Source organism: Nicotiana attenuata, unplaced genomic scaffold (genome assembly GCF_001879085.1).
Source record: "Nicotiana attenuata strain UT unplaced genomic scaffold, NIATTr2, whole genome shotgun sequence".
NCBI lineage: Eukaryota > Viridiplantae > Streptophyta > Magnoliopsida > Solanales > Solanaceae > Nicotiana > Nicotiana attenuata.
The window spans coordinates 332,650-350,659 of NW_017671110.1; the positions used below are offsets into that span (position 1 = coordinate 332,650).

The following is an 18,010-nucleotide window of genomic DNA, read 5'->3' on the forward strand; positions in this document are numbered from 1 at the left end:
AGAAGAAATGGTAGGGGAAGAAGATGGTGAGGTGGCAGATTTGGGTTTGTTTGGTCGTGTGACTTAGCAGCTGACATGGAAAAAATTGAGGGGGTCAGCTGCCACGGTGTAGATCTGTTAGGGTTAGGGGCAATTTTAAAAAGTTTATTAACGGTATGGGCTAGATTTGACGAATAGTATAACGGGTGGTAGAAGTAAACAATATAGTATAGTAGATGGGCAATTTTGGACCTTTTCCCTAAAAAAAAAAAAAAGATAAGGTTACAATGATTTTTGTTGTCTTTCTTATTTAAGTAAACAATCAAATTCTAGAGCCATTAAATTTTACATGTAATCAAACTAACGTCAAACAACACACAAATTCATTATTGGCCACTACCCCATTAGAGGTATATCTTAAGTTATGCCTCAAACATCTCTAGCTCAATCGTCGACTTGACATACAAAATTAAAGTCAGCAACAATATTTAACCCTCTCTCTCCTTAGCACTATAAAAACCTCCCTATAACATGTTAATTCATTCATCTTTATCCTCTCTTTGGTTCTAATGTTATATTTATAAACACCAACGAGAGGATTAACCTTTTTATTTCACTATCATCTTCAGCTTTCCCTTTTTCCTTTAAGAAATTTATCGGAAAAAGGGCCAAAAAAAAAAAACTTGAGAAACAAAACAAAGAAAGAAATAAGCAAAGATGGTAGGGAAAATAGTGGTTTCATTGGTATCTTTGATTCTTTTAGTAGGTGTAATTGTAGGGGTTGTAGTTGTTGTAAACAAAAATGGAGATAACGATGATGATAAAAGCACCAAAGTTCAAATGAAAAAAGTTGACGAATTTTGTCAACCTACATCATTTAAAGATGCATGTGTACAAAGTCTTGATAAAGTTGCATCTAACGATTCTGCTACAATTAAAGACTATATTATGGCTGCTTTTGAATACACCGTACAAGAGATCAAGAAATCTTTACATGAAACTGGAAAAACTAATGTCAATAAGGAAAATGATCCTTATAATCACATGGCAGTAGAAGATTGCAAAGTACTATTGGAAGATGCAATTGAAGAACTCGAATCCACGATTAAAGTGGTTAACGAGAACGAAATGAAGTCCCTGAATGACAAAGTCTATGATATTTTGAATTACGTCAGTGCTGTCTACTCTTATCAGAGCGAGTGTATAGATTCCATTAGCAAGCCTGAGTACAAATCCGCCATCCAAAAATACCTTGTCAACTCCACGCAGTTGGCCAACAATGCCATTGACATTGTAGCAAAGATTTCATCTGCTCTCCAATCAGCGGATTTTCATATTCCTGACGGTCTTTTAAACCGAAAACTTCTTGAAGCAAATTACCAAATTGGTCATGACAATTACCCTACGTGGTTTCCTGTTTCTGATCGTAAGCTTTTGGCTAACACCCCAACTCCTCATGCAATAGTTGCAAAAGATGGAAGTGGAAAATTTAAAACAGTTTCTGATGCTCTTAAAGCATACCCTCAAAAACATCAAGGCAAATACATAGTATATGTCAAGGCTGGTGTTTATAACGAACAAGTCCTTGTCGATAAGACACAACCGAACGTGTTTATCTTTGGAGATGGCGCGGGGAAAACAATCATAACTGCAGACAAAAATGTTGGAATCTTGAATTTCACCACCATGAATTCTGCTACATTCGGTAAGTATAATCTCTCGCTTCAATTTATATGACGTATTTGACTGTGCATGAAATTTAAGGAAGAAAGATTTCTTTTGAAATTTGTGTTTCGTAAACATGACATGAGATTTATGTGTCTATAAATGCATATCATATAAAGTTAAGTTGTTCTCAAATACAAAAAGAACGACATTTTTTTTTAACTGACTAATAAAAATAGTACGTGACACGAAAAAATGGAACAGAGGAATACTACAACATTGGAAACCATCCATGCATGGATACAATTATGCATATGGAATACGTTATATATATACACTGGAGAATGCAAAGGGTTTTAACACCATTAGTGTTGTTTAACCTATTATATCGCGTTAATTAGTTTAGTACTTTTCCTTATTATTGCATGTACCTTTATAAGTGATCTGATAGTATAAATATCTTTTGCAGGTGTTAATGCACCAGGGTTTGTTGCCAAAGGAATTACATTCCGAAACACAGCTGGTCCAAAAGGACAACAAGCCGTGGCACTCAGAATACAAGGTGATCAATCTGCAGTTTTCGACTGCAACATTGAAGGCTACCAAGACACCTTATACTATCAAACCCAACGTCAATTTTATCGCAATTGTGTCATATCAGGCACGATTGATTTCATCTTTGGTAGAGGCACGGCTGTAATCCAAGATTCAACCATCATTTTGAGAAAACCAGGACAAGATCAAAAATGGAACACAATCACAGCGGACGGTAGAGAGGTGCAGTCACAACCAACAGGAGTAGCATTACAAAATTGCAAAATCGTCGCAGAAAAGGAACTCATCGATACTAAAATTGTCGAGAATTTCTTGGGACGTCCATGGAAGGCTTTATCGACGAATGTAGTAATGGAGAGTGAAATTGGTGGTTTTATTAAGCCAGAAGGATGGATGATATGGGATAAAGAACATTACGAGCAAACATGTGAATGTTATGAATATGCTAATAGAGGACCTGGTGCTGCTACTAATGCAAGGAACAAGGTTTTCAAGAAATTTAAGGTACTTAGCCCACAGGAAGCAACTAAATATACTGCTGGTGCTGTTTGGTTTCAAGGAAAAGAATGGTTGCCTGCTACTGGTGCACCTTTTTACCTTGGTCTAGGTGGAAAATAAAAACAAGAAATCATATTTATTCTACATCTTCCTACTACACCTATTAATTAATTTTCAATCTATGTATATATGAATATGATTCATTTTTATTGGAGAAAAATCAAACAAAGTTGTAGTATATATTAGCTACCATGCCTTTCTTTTATTGTGTGAAGAAACTTAAAAACTTGTGAAGTGCGCACCTGAATCACCCAGTCTGAATTGAACGAACTTTAAAGTATAACCAGCTCGCTACTGATCTACAGATAGAAAAAGGAGTCGCAGTAGAGCCAGCCTTTTCAGTAGGACCTTCTCTTTCCAATTGAAAGTGAATCCCATTAATACATACTCACAAATAATCGAATATGTGATAGTGTTGTTATCTTAGGCCTTTAAAATGAGTGTTGCTATTCTTTAAAGTAGTGAAAGAGGGAGAATTTCCAATAAGGGAGTTCAAAATACAAAAAAAAAGTAAATACATGAAAAAAACCAAAAAGATTCAACATCTACTATATATACAGAAAAAGAAAAATTTGAGCTTATATATACAGTATAGTTTTTCAGCGAAAGGGTTTTGAACACCCCCCACCCCTAGGTTAAGCCCTCTTCTGTAGACAAAAAAAAAAATACTGCTGTTTGCATGCTCCCATGATGATGGAGATTGGAGAGGCAGAGAAGAGGAATAAGTCCCACAATAAGAGTGATAACTTCTTGTTCATGTGTGATAACAATCAAAATCCACGGTTTTGGTTTTGATTTTTCAACCCAAGATTATATTCTCCAGAATTGGAAAATTCAAGATTCTCCGCGGTTCAGTCACTTTAATGTGATAAGAAATAGCTTTGTGACTTCACTTTTAGAGTGATAATAAAGTTTGTTTTGCAATTTTTTCAAGCAATTTATACCTAGTTTAGTTATTTTAATGTAACAAAAAATTTAATAATTTAGGAATAAACTTTACTATTATAGCGAACCAAAGCTCGACAATTGTACATTATAATTAACTCGAATAACAAGGGTTTAACTTCTTTTTTTGGGGGGCAACAACAATCATTCATTTATTTAATTTCTTTTCCACCTATTGGCGAAAAAGAAAAGATACATCTCATCATCATCATCATCAACAACAACAAACTCAGTATAATCCCATAAAGTAGGGTCTGGGGTAGAGATAGAGTATACGCAGACCTTATCTCTACCTTGTGAAGGTAGAGAGACGGTTTCCGATAGATCCCCAGCTCACAATAAAAGTAAAAAGAAAAAAAAACTTTGAAACTCAATAACTAGACATGAGTACACCTGCATCCTCAACGTTATTATGCACGAACTTTGGAAGCACGTCATTGAGGATAATGTTTGACATAAGATGATGAGCTGCATCTGTCAGATGAATACCATCCCAATTGACGTATCGAGACGGATTTGGACAAGTTGTAGCACCATCTGATCCACATGGTTTCCCATAATTATATCGTCCGCCACCGCCTCCACAGCACGCAGAGAGCAATGTGTTCCGATTAAATCCAAATATAGTAGCCCAACGAAGAACAGTCATAAGCGCTCCGTAGTAATCCCCGTAAACGATTCTAACATTTGGGAACTCGGACTGTAAACTTTTTAGAGCTATTTTCAGTTCAGTATTGTGGTATGAAGAGAAAGCATTCAAATTTCTCAAACAACCCAATGGATTGTAAGCAGTTGCAGTAGGCACAGCAAAACTTGTTAAGTAAACAGGTAAACATCCGAAAGGGTAAACTCCTGGAACCAAAATTCGAGTTGCCCCTAGTTTAATCACATCTCTTATTCCTCTCGTAATTTCAGCAATAACAAGAGGAACGTATCTCCGGATCTCAGGTTCTTGCTTGTTTGAGAAAAAACAGTTGAAGTAGTCAACTCCACCGAATTCTCCCAATATAACGAGTGAATTCTTGAGATGTTGTCCACAATTGGAGCCACAGGTGGACTGCAGATGAGATTTGAACCAATCTAATTGAGCATCGAGATACTTGTTCCAGGGACGTAAATTGACATTCTGAGCAGCCCAAAAAGTGTTATTTAACGCGGTGGCACCAGAGACAGCGAAGTTAGCGCCTTGGTGGAAAGAAGTACCTTTGTTCAAATAAGCATTTAGGAAAGGAAGATTGAGAGCAGAGACAATGAAATCATTAATGATACGGCCGTCTGAGGCACGGCCTGTAGGTTTGTTAAAAAAGGTTTCGCCATAAGGAAGTTTGCTGGTGCTTAATAACAGGGAGACATTCGGAAGACGAATGGCGTTTCCAGCATCAGCGAGAGAGTCGCCGAATTGGTAAACAGAAGTTATGCCGAATTTCCTTCTGGCAGCAGAAGGAGAAGAGTGGAAAACTAAGATTATTACTAAAAGAAAGAAAGATACTTTAGCTAGAGATAGAGAAGCCATTGAAGAGTGCTTTTGCTTGAATACTGCAAGTACGTAGTCTGCTATATATAGAGAGGAAATAGAGGTGCTTGGAAATGGGAAGCCCCGTGTGGGGCGGAAGTAAGAGTATTACCTCCTGGTTCAGACGACGAATGCAGTAACTTTTGTTTAGATTCTTTATTTGTACTAAAATCTTATAATTTGTCTGGATTGTTGTTACATGTCGTTTTATAATGTATCGTATTATATTGTACTGTGTTGTTCAATAAAAAATTTAATTACAAACCTAATAAATTTATAATGATTTATGAGTTTAGCGATAAGTTCAAAACTCATAAGCATCACATACAAGTTATGCCTTTGCGATGTGCATGTAATTGATATATATGTAGATTATATTCGCCACTCAATAATGAACATATATCTAAAATATTATGTTCAGCCCTTGTGATCCAGATCGAGGACACAATTAGATTCTTTATCATAATTTTATGTAGTGCATGTGCTAATTTTATGTAGTGCATGAAGCTTACGGGTTCGGGGGTTCTAATCCTTTTAAGTTATTGGGTTCTAAATTAATAATTTATACATATTCAATAGATTTTTTAAGACAAATACATGAATTGGACTAAAGCAACCGAATTCGGCCGAAATCATAATCAATGGGCTAGCTCCGCCCCTGCTAGTTTGATTAATTTTTTGGCTAGGGAAAATACAAAGAGAAGTCATGGAGTTTCGAGGACAAACAAACTCAACTATTTTATCTGTCATATTTTATTCTTGTGAGTTAGTTGGAAATTAGTCAAATTAACTAGCCGTCTTCACACACGCACAGTGTGTGTGGGGACTGATTTCCAACGAACTCACAAGAATAAAATATGACAGATAAGATAATTGACTAAGCGCGTATATATATATATATATATATATATATATATATATATATATATATATATATATATATATATATATATATATAATTTTATTTATGGTGAATGTCTGTATTTTAGAGAGATTTTAGGTTTTGTTACTTGGTGGCTAAGTTACCTTTCCCCTATAAATAGAGGGTTCTATTCCATTGTAATGAATCTCATATCAATAAGAATTCCCTCTCCCTCTACTTTGCTCTGCAATGCTCTTCTCCTTCTTATATTATTTTATAACACGTTATAGCACGAGACTCTAACCAATTGAGTAGAAGCTTTGGGATTGAGCATAATGATTGTCAATTATTTCATGAACTTCCTTCATGATTAAATTCTGGATTTAAGGTATGTATTTTACCGTATTTTCTCTTTTATTCTATAATTTGATTTTAAATCCAAGCAAAGAAAATAAATTTTGATTATAACTCTAATGGAGTTAGTAAGAAATTATAACCACTCGAAGTGGTAAAATTTCTATGCCTTGCCATGATCAAAGTCATGTATGAACCTGAGCACATGAAGTGAAAACCCTTCCCAATGAATTTGCTTCATTCTCATTCCATTAAGAGAATGTGATAGCAATATGTGATAGTCTGAAAGAAGACAAAATTAAAGGTATCAATGGATGTGGACATGACAATGGACGAAATTACAATCGTCACCATTGTGGTAATGTGTGACGACCCAAAGGGTCATCACTTGTTTTCTCTTTCATTCCGTGCTTCCGAGGCCTTGAAAACCTCATTTTTACTGGCATCGATTTGCGTGCGCAGTCTGGGCGCGTAGCCGAAAAGCTTAAATATGAATTCTGTGTAAAAATTGATAAATTTTGATATTAATATGATTAACGTTGACTTTGGTCAACAGTTTGGGTAAACGGACCCGGACCCGTGATTTGGCGGTCCTGGAGGGTCCGTAGAAAAATATGGGACTCAGGCGTATGCCCGGAATCGAATTCCGAGGTCCCAAGCCCGAGGAATGAATTTTTGTGTGAAATTATTTTCTGAAATTAATTAAGGAAAATGAAAGGAAATTTGATCAAAAGACTGTGGTATCGGGCTCGTATTTTGGTTCCGACGCCCGGTACAAGTCATATATATGGTTTAAGCGCTTTCTGTAAAGTTTGGTTGAAAATAGACGTCGTTTGACGTGTTTCGGACTTGAAATGGAAATTTGATGTTTGATGAAAACTTGGAAGAAAGTATGAATTTTAAGGTTTAATTCGTTGTATATGATGTTATTTTTGCGATTTGATCGCACGGATAAGTCCGTAGGATGTTTTAGAGGTTGTGTGCATAATTGGTTTGGAGCCCCGAGGGCTCGAGTGTGTCTTGGATAGGCATCGGATTGCATTTCTCATTTTTGAAAAATCTGGTATGTTGGCTTCTGTGATTTTCGCAAATGCGATTGAAATGTTCGCAAATGCGAAGATTGTTAGATCGCAAATGCGATCCTCTAGTCGCAAATGCGATAGTCCCATTTTCCCTCTGTGTTCGCAAATGCGGGAGAAGGCTCGCAAATGCGAGGTAGTGGTCATCGCAAATGCGATGTGATATTCGCAAATGCGAAACCTATCAGTTAGACCTGAGTTCGCAAATGCGAACTAAAGTATCGCAATTCCCAAGCCTGCAGGGTTCGCAATAGCAAACCCAGCTTCACATTTCCCATATCCGAGGCCCAGCAAATTTTATACTTAGTCGAATTTTTATCACTTTTCACCATTCTTTCAAAACCCAAACACCATAGGCGATTTTTCAAGAACAATCTTCATTCCAAATCATTTGTAAGTCAATTTTTACTCAATTCTTTCAATCTTTAACATCATTAAACATGTTTTCCACTTAAAATCAAGGATTTTCATGGGTGAAATTTGGGTTTTTGGGTAGAACCTAGGTTTTCTATAAATTGGGGATTTGGACCTCAATTTGAGGTCCGATTTTAAAACAAATTACATATTTGAGTTCGTGGGGGAATGGGTAACCGGGTTTTGGTTCAAACCTCGGGTTTTGACCACGTGGGCCCGGGGGCATTTTGGGAATTTTTGAGTAAACCTTTGGGAAATTTGTTTTCATGCATTCAAATTGATTTAATTAGCATTTGTTGATACATTCAAGTAATTTCTGACTAGATTCGAGCGGTTTGGTGGTGAATTCGAGGGGTAAAGCTATACTAGAGGCTTGAGTTGAGTTTGGAGCATTCGAGGTAAGTGTTCGGTTTAACCCTAGCTTGAGGGATTAAGAGTTGATCATATTTGCTATGTGTTTCTTGTCGAGTACGACGTATAGGCATGGTGACGAGTATCTATACGTTGGTGTCAAGCATGACTGTGAGTCTGATGTTGTGACTTTCATAGCTTCGTTGTATTATCCATGCTTTGGTATGTATTTCTGTTGTTGTGTAATATTGTGGAAAGAAATGTGATTTACGAACATTGAGGAGCGTCGGCTCCAGTTGTAGAACGAATTGCGAAAGAATAAGTGATAATGGAACCTCTGGAGTATTTGCTCGAAGTTGTGAAGAAAATTAAGAAGTAAAAGTGAGAAAGTGAAGAGATCATTATGTTGCCCTCTTGGCGGGATATTGTTGAGTTGTGATTCCTCTGCATTGTGTCCTTAATTGATACTAGGGTTTCTTAGGTTAATGCTTCTTGTGTTGTGTGATGACTATAGTTATAGCTGAGGTGGTTAAGTGTTGTAATAGGTTAGTTATAGATGAGGTGGTTAAGTGTTGTAATAGGTTAGATATAGTTGAGGTGGTTAAGTGTTGTAATAGGTTGGTTATAGCTGTGGTAGTTAGATGTTGGAACAAGTTTGGTAATAGTTGTGGTAGTTAGATGTTGGAACTAGTGTGGTTATAGTAATTCCCTTGCCGGGATATTTGAGACGATGTTTTGTTCCCTTACCGGGATGTCGTTATATTGTTGTTTGTGACGGTATATGAGATAAGAAATTTCTTGTAGCTTGGGCTCAAGTGATATCGTGAAGTAAGAAATGAAAGAAAGAGAAAGAGTTGATGGTTACTCCCTTGCCGGGACGTGTTATTGGATTTATTGATTTTCTCCCTTGCCGGGATTTAACTGTTTACTTGTGTTTCCCTTGCCGGGATTTCTATTACTGTTTGTCTATCCCCCGCCCCCATTGTTTGTGATTGTTGATTGGGTGAGGTTGTGTTATTTATAACTGTGGATCGGGTTGCACGCCACAACAACACTATATATTTGTGGATCGGGTTGCACGCCGCAACAACACTATATATTTGTGGATCGGGTTGTACGCCGTAACAACACTATATATTCGTGGATCGGGTTGCACGCCGCAACAACACTATATATTCGTGGATCGGGTTGCACGCCGCAACAACACTATATATTTGTGGATCGGGTTGCACGCCGCAACAACACTATATATTTGTGGATCGGGTTGCACGCCGCAACAACACTATATAATTGTGGATCGGGTTGCATGCCGCAACAACACTGTATACTTATGGTTCGGGTTGCACGCCGCAACAGTGATGATTGAGGATCGGGTTGCACGCCGCAACAGTATTGTATGTGATCAGATTGGGTTGCGTGCAGCAACAAATTATAACTTAAGTGTGTTTATTCCAGATTAAGTTTCTGTTGGCTATTCTATCCTTCAGTTTAGACTTCTTGTTTAATTGTTGCCTCCCCATAGCATGTTTCCCCCCTTTTTATACACTGCTTACTTCTTGTTTACTTTCCGCTATTATTTTGTTGTACTTGTATATATATCTGCACGGGTTTATCTGGTAGTCTGGTCTAGCCTCGTCACTACTTCGCCGGGGTTAGGCTAGGCACTTACCAGCACATGGGGTCGGTTGTGCTGATGCTACACTCTATGCATCTTTTTGCACAGATCACAGTACTGGAGCAGCAGCTTTCGGACAACAGTAGTTGATTGGGAGCTGACTTCATTCCAGAGATTTCGAGGTAGCCTTGCAGACGTCTGCATGGCCCGGAGTCTCTTCTATCTTTACTTTAATTTGTTATCCTTTGTACCGGATCAAACAGTATTGTGTTTTATTCAGACTTTGGGTGTAGTATTCTATAGACGTTCGTGAGGTTCTGACTCCAGTTCTTGGGTAGAGGATTCTGTTAGACTTCCGTATCTCTTTCAGTTTATTATATTTGTTGAGACTTCCGCTTTATGTTATTATGTTTGATTTTATTAAATGGTTTGTAATTGTTGCAAAAAGGTATATTAAATTGGCTTGCCTAGCTCCCATTAGTAGGCGCCATCACAACTCCTGAGGGTGGGAAATCCGGGCCGTGACAAGTTGGTATCAGAGCACTAGGTTACATAGGTCTCACAACTCACGGACAAACTCGGTAGAGTCTGAGGGATCGGTACGGAGACGTCTGTATTTATCTCCTAGAGGCTACAGAGTTAGGAAAAGTTTCACTTCTATTCTTCCCTGTCGTGCGATTTTGTTCTCTCAATGCTAAATTAAAACCTCCACTCTTGTCCTTTCGTGAATGGCGAGGTCATGTACCGCTTCTTCAGCCGAGCAGCAGCGGACCGGTGATAGATCAGCTACGTCTTCGGAGGCTTTATGGAGGTAAAGGTATTAGAGGTGGAGGTAGAGATGCGATAGGTGGAGGTAAATGTATTAGAGGTGGAGATGCAGGTACTGTTCTGGTTTGTGGTAGAGAAGCTTCGGTTTTATTTTGCGCCGTATCTGGTCATCACCTTATCACGCTACCTTGGACTGTCATGCCAAGACTGTGACCTTAGCTTTACCGAGTTTGCCTCGTTTAGAGTGGAGAGGGACTCCTGGTCATTCTACCCGCAGTATTATATCGTATGTGAAGGCTCGGCGTATGGCCGAGAAAGGGTGTTTGATCTACTTGGCATATGTTCATGATTCTAGTGCTGAGGTTTCCTTTATCGATTCTGTGCCCGTTGTTCGTGAGTTCTGGATGTTCCCTTCAGACCTGCCGGGCATGCCACCTGACAGGGATATTGACTTCTGCATTGAGTTGGCTCCGGGCACTCAGCCCATTTCTATCCCGCCGTATCGTATGGCCCCGCCTGAGTCGAAAGAGTTAAAGGAGCAGTTGCAAGACTTGCTTGAGTAGGGTTTCATTAGACCCAGTGTTTCGCCTTGGAGTGCGCCGATGTTGTTTGTCAAGAAGAAGGACGGATCGATGAGAATATGTATTGATTACCGGCAATTGAACAAGGTAACGGTTAAGAATAAGTATCCAATGCCGAGGATTGTTGATTTGTTCGACCAACTTCAGGGTGCCAGGGTATTTTCCAAGATTGACTTGCGATCTGGTTACTATCAGTTGAGGATTAGGGCATCCGATGTCCCTAAGACAACTTTCTGCACTCGGTATGGGCATTATGAGTTCTTGGTTATGTCATTCGGGTTGACAACTGCCCCAGAAGCTTTCATGGACTTGGTGAACCGGGTGTTCAGGCCTTATTTGGATTCATTCGTGATAGTGTTCATTGATGATATATTGATATATTCCCACAGCCAGGAGGAGCACGAGCAGCACCTTAGAGTGGTTCTTCAGACTCTGAGGGATAGTCAGTTATATGCTAAGTTCTCGAAGTATGAATTCTGGTTGGGTTCAGTTGCATTTCTGGGCCATGTTGTATCAGCAGAGGGTATTCAGGTGGACCCAAAGAAGATTGAGGCAGTCAAGGACTGGCCTAGACCAGCATCAGTTACAGAGGTTCGGAGTTTCTTGGAGTTGGCAGCGATAGTTCGCGCATTGAAGATTTGGAGGCATTATCTGTATGGCGTGGCATGTGAGGTTTTCACGGATCACAAGAGTCTTCAGTATTTGTTCAAGCAAGAGGAGTTGAATTTGAGGCAGAGGAGGGGCTTGGAGTCGTTGAAGGGTTTTGACATCACCATTCTATATCATCCGGGGAAGGCCAATGTGGTGGCCGATGCATTGAGTAGGAAGTCGGCCAGTATGGGCAGTCTTGCTTATATTCCGGTCGGTGAGAGGCCACTTGCTTGGATGTTCAGGCTTTAGCCAATCAGTTCGTGAGACTGGATGTTTCTGAGCCCAGTCGTGTGTTAGCTTGCACGGTCGCTCGTTCTTCATTATTGGAGCGTATCCGTGATCGGCAGTTTGATGATCCCCATTTGTGTGTCCTTAGAGACACGGTGCAGCGAGGAGGTGCCAAGCAGGTTACCTTAGATGCAGATGGAGTTTCGAGATTGCAGGCGCGAGTTTGTGTGCTCAATGTGGATGGGCTTCGAGAGTTGATCTTAGAGGAGGCCCATAGTTCCCGCTACTCTATTCATCCGGGCGTCGCGAAGATGTATTAGGACTTGCGGCAGCATTATTGGTGGCGTAGAATGAAGAAGGATATTGTAGCATATGTGGCTCGTTGTTTGAATTGTCAGCAGGTTAAGTACGAGCATCAGAGGCCTGGTGGTTTATTTCAGAGGATTGAGCTTCCCGAGTGGAAGTGGGAGCGGATCACTATGGACTTCGTTACTGGACTTCCGCTCACTCGGAAGAAGTTCGATGCGATATGGGTCATTGTTGATAGGCTGACCAAGTCAACGCATTTCATTCCTGTGGCAGTCTCCTATTCTTCTGAGAGGTTTGCTGAGATCTATATCCGAGAGATTGTTCGCCTTCAAGGTGTGCCCGTGTCTATCATTTCGGATCAGGGTATGCAGTTTACTTCGCGCTTCTGGAGAGCAGTTCAGCGAGAGTTGGGCACACGGGTTGAGTTGAGCACAGCATTTCATCCCCAGACGGACGGTCAGTCATAGCGGACTATTCAGATTTTGGACGATATGCTCCGAGTTTGTGTTATTGACTTTGGAGTCCGTGGGATCAGTTTTTGCCTTTAGTGGAGTTGCCTACAACAACAGCTACCAGTCGAGCATCCAGATGGCTCCTTTTGAGGCTTTATATGGTAGGCGGTGTCGGTCTCCGGTTGGATGGTTTGAGCCGGGAGAGGCTCGATTGTTGGGTCCGGATCTGGTTCAGGAGGCCTTGGACAAGGTCAAGATCATTCAGGATAGGCTTCGTTCAGCTCAGTCTAGGCAAAAGAGTTATGCAGACCGCAAGGTTCGAGATGTGGCATTTATGGTCGGTGAGCGGGTATTGCTCCAAGTGTCGCCTATGAAGGGCGTGATGAGATTTGGGAAGAAGGGCAAGCTTAGCCCTAGGTTCATTGGTCCATTTGAGATTCTCGATCGTGTGGGAGAGGTGGCTTATACACTTGCCTTGCCGCCTAGCTTGTCAGCCGTGCATCCAGTGTTTCATATGTCCATGCTTCGGAGGTATCACGGCGATCCAGCTCACGTGTTAGACTTCAGCACTGTCCAGTTGGACAAGGATCTGTCCTATGAGGAGGAGCCGGTAGCTATTCTAGACCGGCAGGTTCGACAGTTGAGGTCGAAGAGTTTCCCTTCAATGCGTGTCTAGTGGAGAGGTCAGCCTCCTGAGGCATCGACCTGGGAGTCCGAGTCTGATATGTGGAGCCGTTATCCTCATCTATTTCCCAACTCAGGTACTTCCTTCTTTTGTCCGTTCGAGGACGAACGGTTGTTTTAGAGGTGGATAATGTGACGACCCAAAGGGTCATCACTTGTTTTCTCTTTCATTCCGTGCTTCCGAGGGCTCGAAAACCTCATTTTTACTTGCCTCGATTTACGTGCGCAATCCGGGTGCGTAGCCGGAAAGCTTAAATATGAATTCAGTGTAAAAATTGATAAATTTTGATATTAATATGATTAAAGTTGACTTTGGTCAACATTTTGGGTAAACGGACCCGGACCCGTGATTTGGCGGTCCCGGAGGGTCCGTAGAAAAATATGGGACTCGGGCGTATGCCCGGAATCGAATTCCGAGGTCCCAAGCCCGAGGAATGAATTTTTGTGTGAAATTGTTTTCTGAAATTAATTAAGGAAAATGGAAAGGAAATTTGATCAAAAGACTGTGGTATCGGGCTCGTATTTTGGTTCCGACGCCCGGTACAAGTCTTATATATGGTTTAAGCGCTTTCTATAAAGTTTGGTTGAAAACGGACGTCGTTTGACGTGTTACGGACTTGAAATGGAAATTTGATGTTTGATGAAAACTTGGAAGAAGTTATGAATTTTGAGGTTTAATTCGTTGTACATGATGTTATTTTGGTGATTTGATCGCACGGATAAGTCCCGAGGCTCGGGTGAGTCTTGGATAGGCATCGAATTGCATTTCTCATTTTTGAAAAATCTGGTATGTTGGCTTCTGTGATTTTCGCAAATGCAATTGAAATGTTCGCAAATGCGAAGATTGTTAGATCGCAAATGCGATCCTCTAGTCGCAAATGCGATAGTCCCATTTTCTCTCTGTGTTCGCAAATGCGGGAGAAGGCTCGCAAATGCGAGGTAGTGGTCATCGCAAATGCGATGTAATATTCGCAAATGCGAAACCTGTCAGTTAAACCTGAGTTCGCAAATGCGAACTGAAGTATCGCAATTCCCAAGCCTCCAGGGTTCGCAATTGCGAACCCAGCTTCGCATTTCCCATATCCGAGGCCCAGCAAATTTTATACTTAGTCGAATTTTTATCACTTTTCACCATTCTTTCAAAACCCAAACACCATAGGCGATTTTTCAAGAACAATCTTCATTCCAAATTATTTGTAAGTCAATTTTTACTCAATTCTTTCAATCTTTAACATCGTTTAACATGTTTTCAACTTAAAATCAAGGATTTTCATGGATGAAATTGGGGTTTTTCGGTAGAACCTAGGTTTTCTATAAATTGGGGATTTGGACCTCAATTTGAGGTCCGATTTTAAAATAAATTACATATTTGAGTTCGTGGGGGTATGGGTAACAGGGTTTTGGTTCGAACCTCGGGTTTTGACCACGTGGGCCCGGGGGCGTTTTGGAAATTTTTGAGTAAAACTTTGGGAAATTTGTTTTCATGCATTCAATTGATTCAATTAGCATTTGTTGATACATTCAAGTAATTTGTGACTATATTCGAGCGGTTTGGTGGTGAATTCGAGGGGTAAAGCTATACTAGAGGCTTGAGTTGAGTTTGGAGCATTCGAGGTAAGTGTTCGGTTTAACCTTAGCTTGAGGGATTAGGAGTTGAATCATATTTGCTATGTGTTTCTTGTCGAGTACGACGTATAGGCATGGTGACGAGTATCTATACGTTAGTGTCAAGCATGACCGTGAGTCTGATGTTGTGACTTTCATGGCTTCGTTGTATTATCCATGCTTTGGTATGTATTTCTGTTGTTGTGTAATATTGTGGAAAGAAATGTGATTTATGAACATTGAGGAGCGTCGCCTCCAGTTGTAGAACGAATTGCGAAAGTATAAGTGATAATTGAACCTCTGGAGCATTTGCTCGAAGCTGTGAAGAAAATTGTGAAGTAAAAGCGAGAAAGAGAAGAGATCATTATGTTGCCCTTTGGCGGGCTATTGTTGAGTTGTGATTCCTCTGCATTGTGTCCTTAACTGATACTAGGGTCGCTTAGGTTAATGCTTCCTTGTGTTGTGTGATGACTATAGTTATAGCTGAGGTGGTTAAGTGTTGTAATAGGTTAGTTATAGATGAGGTGGTTAAGTGTGGTAATAGGTTAGATATAGCTTAGGTGGTTAAGTGTTGTAATAGGTTTGTTATAGCTGTGGTAGTTAGATGTTGGAACAAGTTTGGTTATAGTTGTGGTAGTTAGATGTTGGAACTAGTGTGGTTATAGTAATTCCCTTGACAGGATATTTGAGACGATGTTTTGTTCCCTTACCGGGATGTCGTTATATTGTTGTTTGTGACGGTATATGAGATAAGAAATTTCTTGGAGCTTGGACGCAAGTGATATCGTGAAGTAAGTATTGGCCCAAGTTCAGTTGAAGTTTTGAAGATTGACAAATGAACTCAGTAATGGACCTGGTCCATCTGGTGAAACACAATGTTTATCAACCATTGCATATGAGATGCACGTGAGGAAGATATACCGTAGAGATCAAGCAACAATATCTTCTGAACTAAATCGAAAAGATTGCAGTTGGGATAAGGAGAACAGTCTCCTTATGAGGAGAGAACACAATCCTAATCTAGGATAAGGTTGGAGTTTGTATTGGTCAAGGACTCAAAATCGTCTAAGGATAAGCAATAGAGTCTCAAACAAACTCTAATTACTAACTCAATAAATAACTGAGTTTGTTCTCTTTTACAGGCACTGCACATACGCAGAAGTAAAACATAATTGAGAGAAAAAGAGCAAGTCTGTTTTGAAAGCAATATATGCGAGATATAAGTTTGCACTCCTGAAGCTACTTGAACGAGAGAGAAGAACCAGTTCCATTGTGATTATTCTTATTCTAGTTCAATTGTAGTAGGAATTTCTGTTTGTACCTTTCAGCTTATTTAGAAGCAATTGTATTAGGTACTTTGAGTATTCAAGTTAGAGTTAACTTGAAAGTGTCGCAACAGTTGAGGCTGTGTGCCACACTGGGATTAGAGTTAATCCTTAGGTTTACAAAGTGTTTTTGTAAATGCTGTTTTGGCTCAGTGATTTTAGTGGAAGTTTGGGAAAATCCTACTGAGTAGTAGGTCGTGGTTTTTTCACCTTTTGAGCCAGGTGTTTTCCACATAAAAATCTCCGTGTTCTTTAGTTTATGCATTTATTATTCCGCAAACAGCAATAGTTAGAACACCTAGAAGAACCAGGTTCTTCTAGAGAGAAAATTGTGTACCACACAAATCCCCCCCCCTCTTGTGTGGTATTGACGTTTAGAACATCATTCAATTGGTATCAGAGCGGGTTATCCTTGAAGAGGTTAACACCTTAGGAAAGATCAACATGAGTGCACCACCTAGAAACTGGGAAGGGCAATCCACTGCTAGGCCTCCACTTTTCAATGGTCTCTACTACTCCTGGTGGAAGAATAGAATGAGAGACCACATCATGGGAGAAGACTATGAGCTCTGGGACATCATCACTGATGGTCCTCTAGCCACAACAAAGAAAACTGTTGAAGGATTGGATGTTCCAAAAACAAGAGCTGATTGCACTGCTGAAGACTTAAAGAAGTGGGAAAAGAATGCTAAGGCCAAGAAGTGGCTAGTATGTGGACTTGGTCCAGATGAGTACAGCAGGATCCAAAGTTGTACCACTGCCAAGGAAATTTAGGACACCTTACAAGTGGCCCATGAAGGAACACCTCAGGTGAAGAGGTCAAGAGGAACACTGCTATATTCTCAATATGAGAATTTTACTATGAAGGATGGAGAAACCATCCAAGAGATATATACCAGGTTCACTACACTGACAAATGAACTTGAGTCTCTTAGAAGGTTTATCCTGGAAGAAGACAAGATTGAGAAGATCTTAACTAGAGTTCTGCCAATTTCCTGGGAAAGCAAAATCACAGCAATTCAGGAATCCAAAAATATTGCTACCCTAAAATTGGATGAACTGATTGAAAATCTGAATGCCTATGAATTGAGAAGGCAGACTATGAAGATGGATGCTCCAAAGAAAGAAAGAAGTCTGGCTCTCAGAATTTCAGAAGGATCAGATCTTGAAGATGATGAGATGGCTATGATAACCAGGGATATAAAAAAGTATCTTATGAGAGGAAAGGGTCCTTCAAGAGGAATAACCTCCAACAAATCTCGGGCTCCTGAGAAGCAGACTAATGATGGTTGCTATAAGTGTGGTAAGACAGATCACATGATCAAGAATTGCCCTCAATGGGAGATTGAGTGGAAGAAGAAAAAGCTGAACGGAGAAATAGGAAGAAGGAACATTTCAACCAAAAGGACAAAGGTTCAACTAAAGCTATGGTTAGCTGCATGGGGAGAAACTCAGATGAGGGCTCAGAGATGAAGCTGAAGATGAGAAAGCTCGTCATGGCCATCGGAGAATCAGAG

The 18,010-nt window shown here is 40.1% G+C and overlaps 2 protein-coding genes across 2 annotated transcripts; one reads left to right on the forward strand and one right to left on the reverse strand.

Moving 5' to 3' along the window:
• Positions 1-519: 519 nt before the first annotated feature.
• LOC109205976 (pectinesterase-like) lies at positions 520-2,946 on the forward strand. Its single transcript, XM_019368743.1, has 2 exons — positions 520-1,684; positions 2,114-2,946. The coding sequence occupies exons 1-2, from the start codon at positions 697-699 to the stop codon at positions 2,815-2,817; spliced, it is 1,692 nt and encodes a 563-aa protein (XP_019224288.1). The 5' UTR covers positions 520-696; the 3' UTR covers positions 2,818-2,946.
• An 875-nt stretch (positions 2,947-3,821) lies between these two features.
• On the reverse strand, positions 3,822-5,252 carry LOC109205977 (GDSL esterase/lipase At1g28640-like). The gene has a single exon (XM_019368745.1). The coding sequence runs from the start codon at positions 5,213-5,215 to the stop codon at positions 4,073-4,075; it is 1,143 nt and encodes a 380-aa protein (XP_019224290.1). The 5' UTR covers positions 5,216-5,252; the 3' UTR covers positions 3,822-4,072.
• Between the last annotated feature and the right edge of the window lie 12,758 nt (positions 5,253-18,010).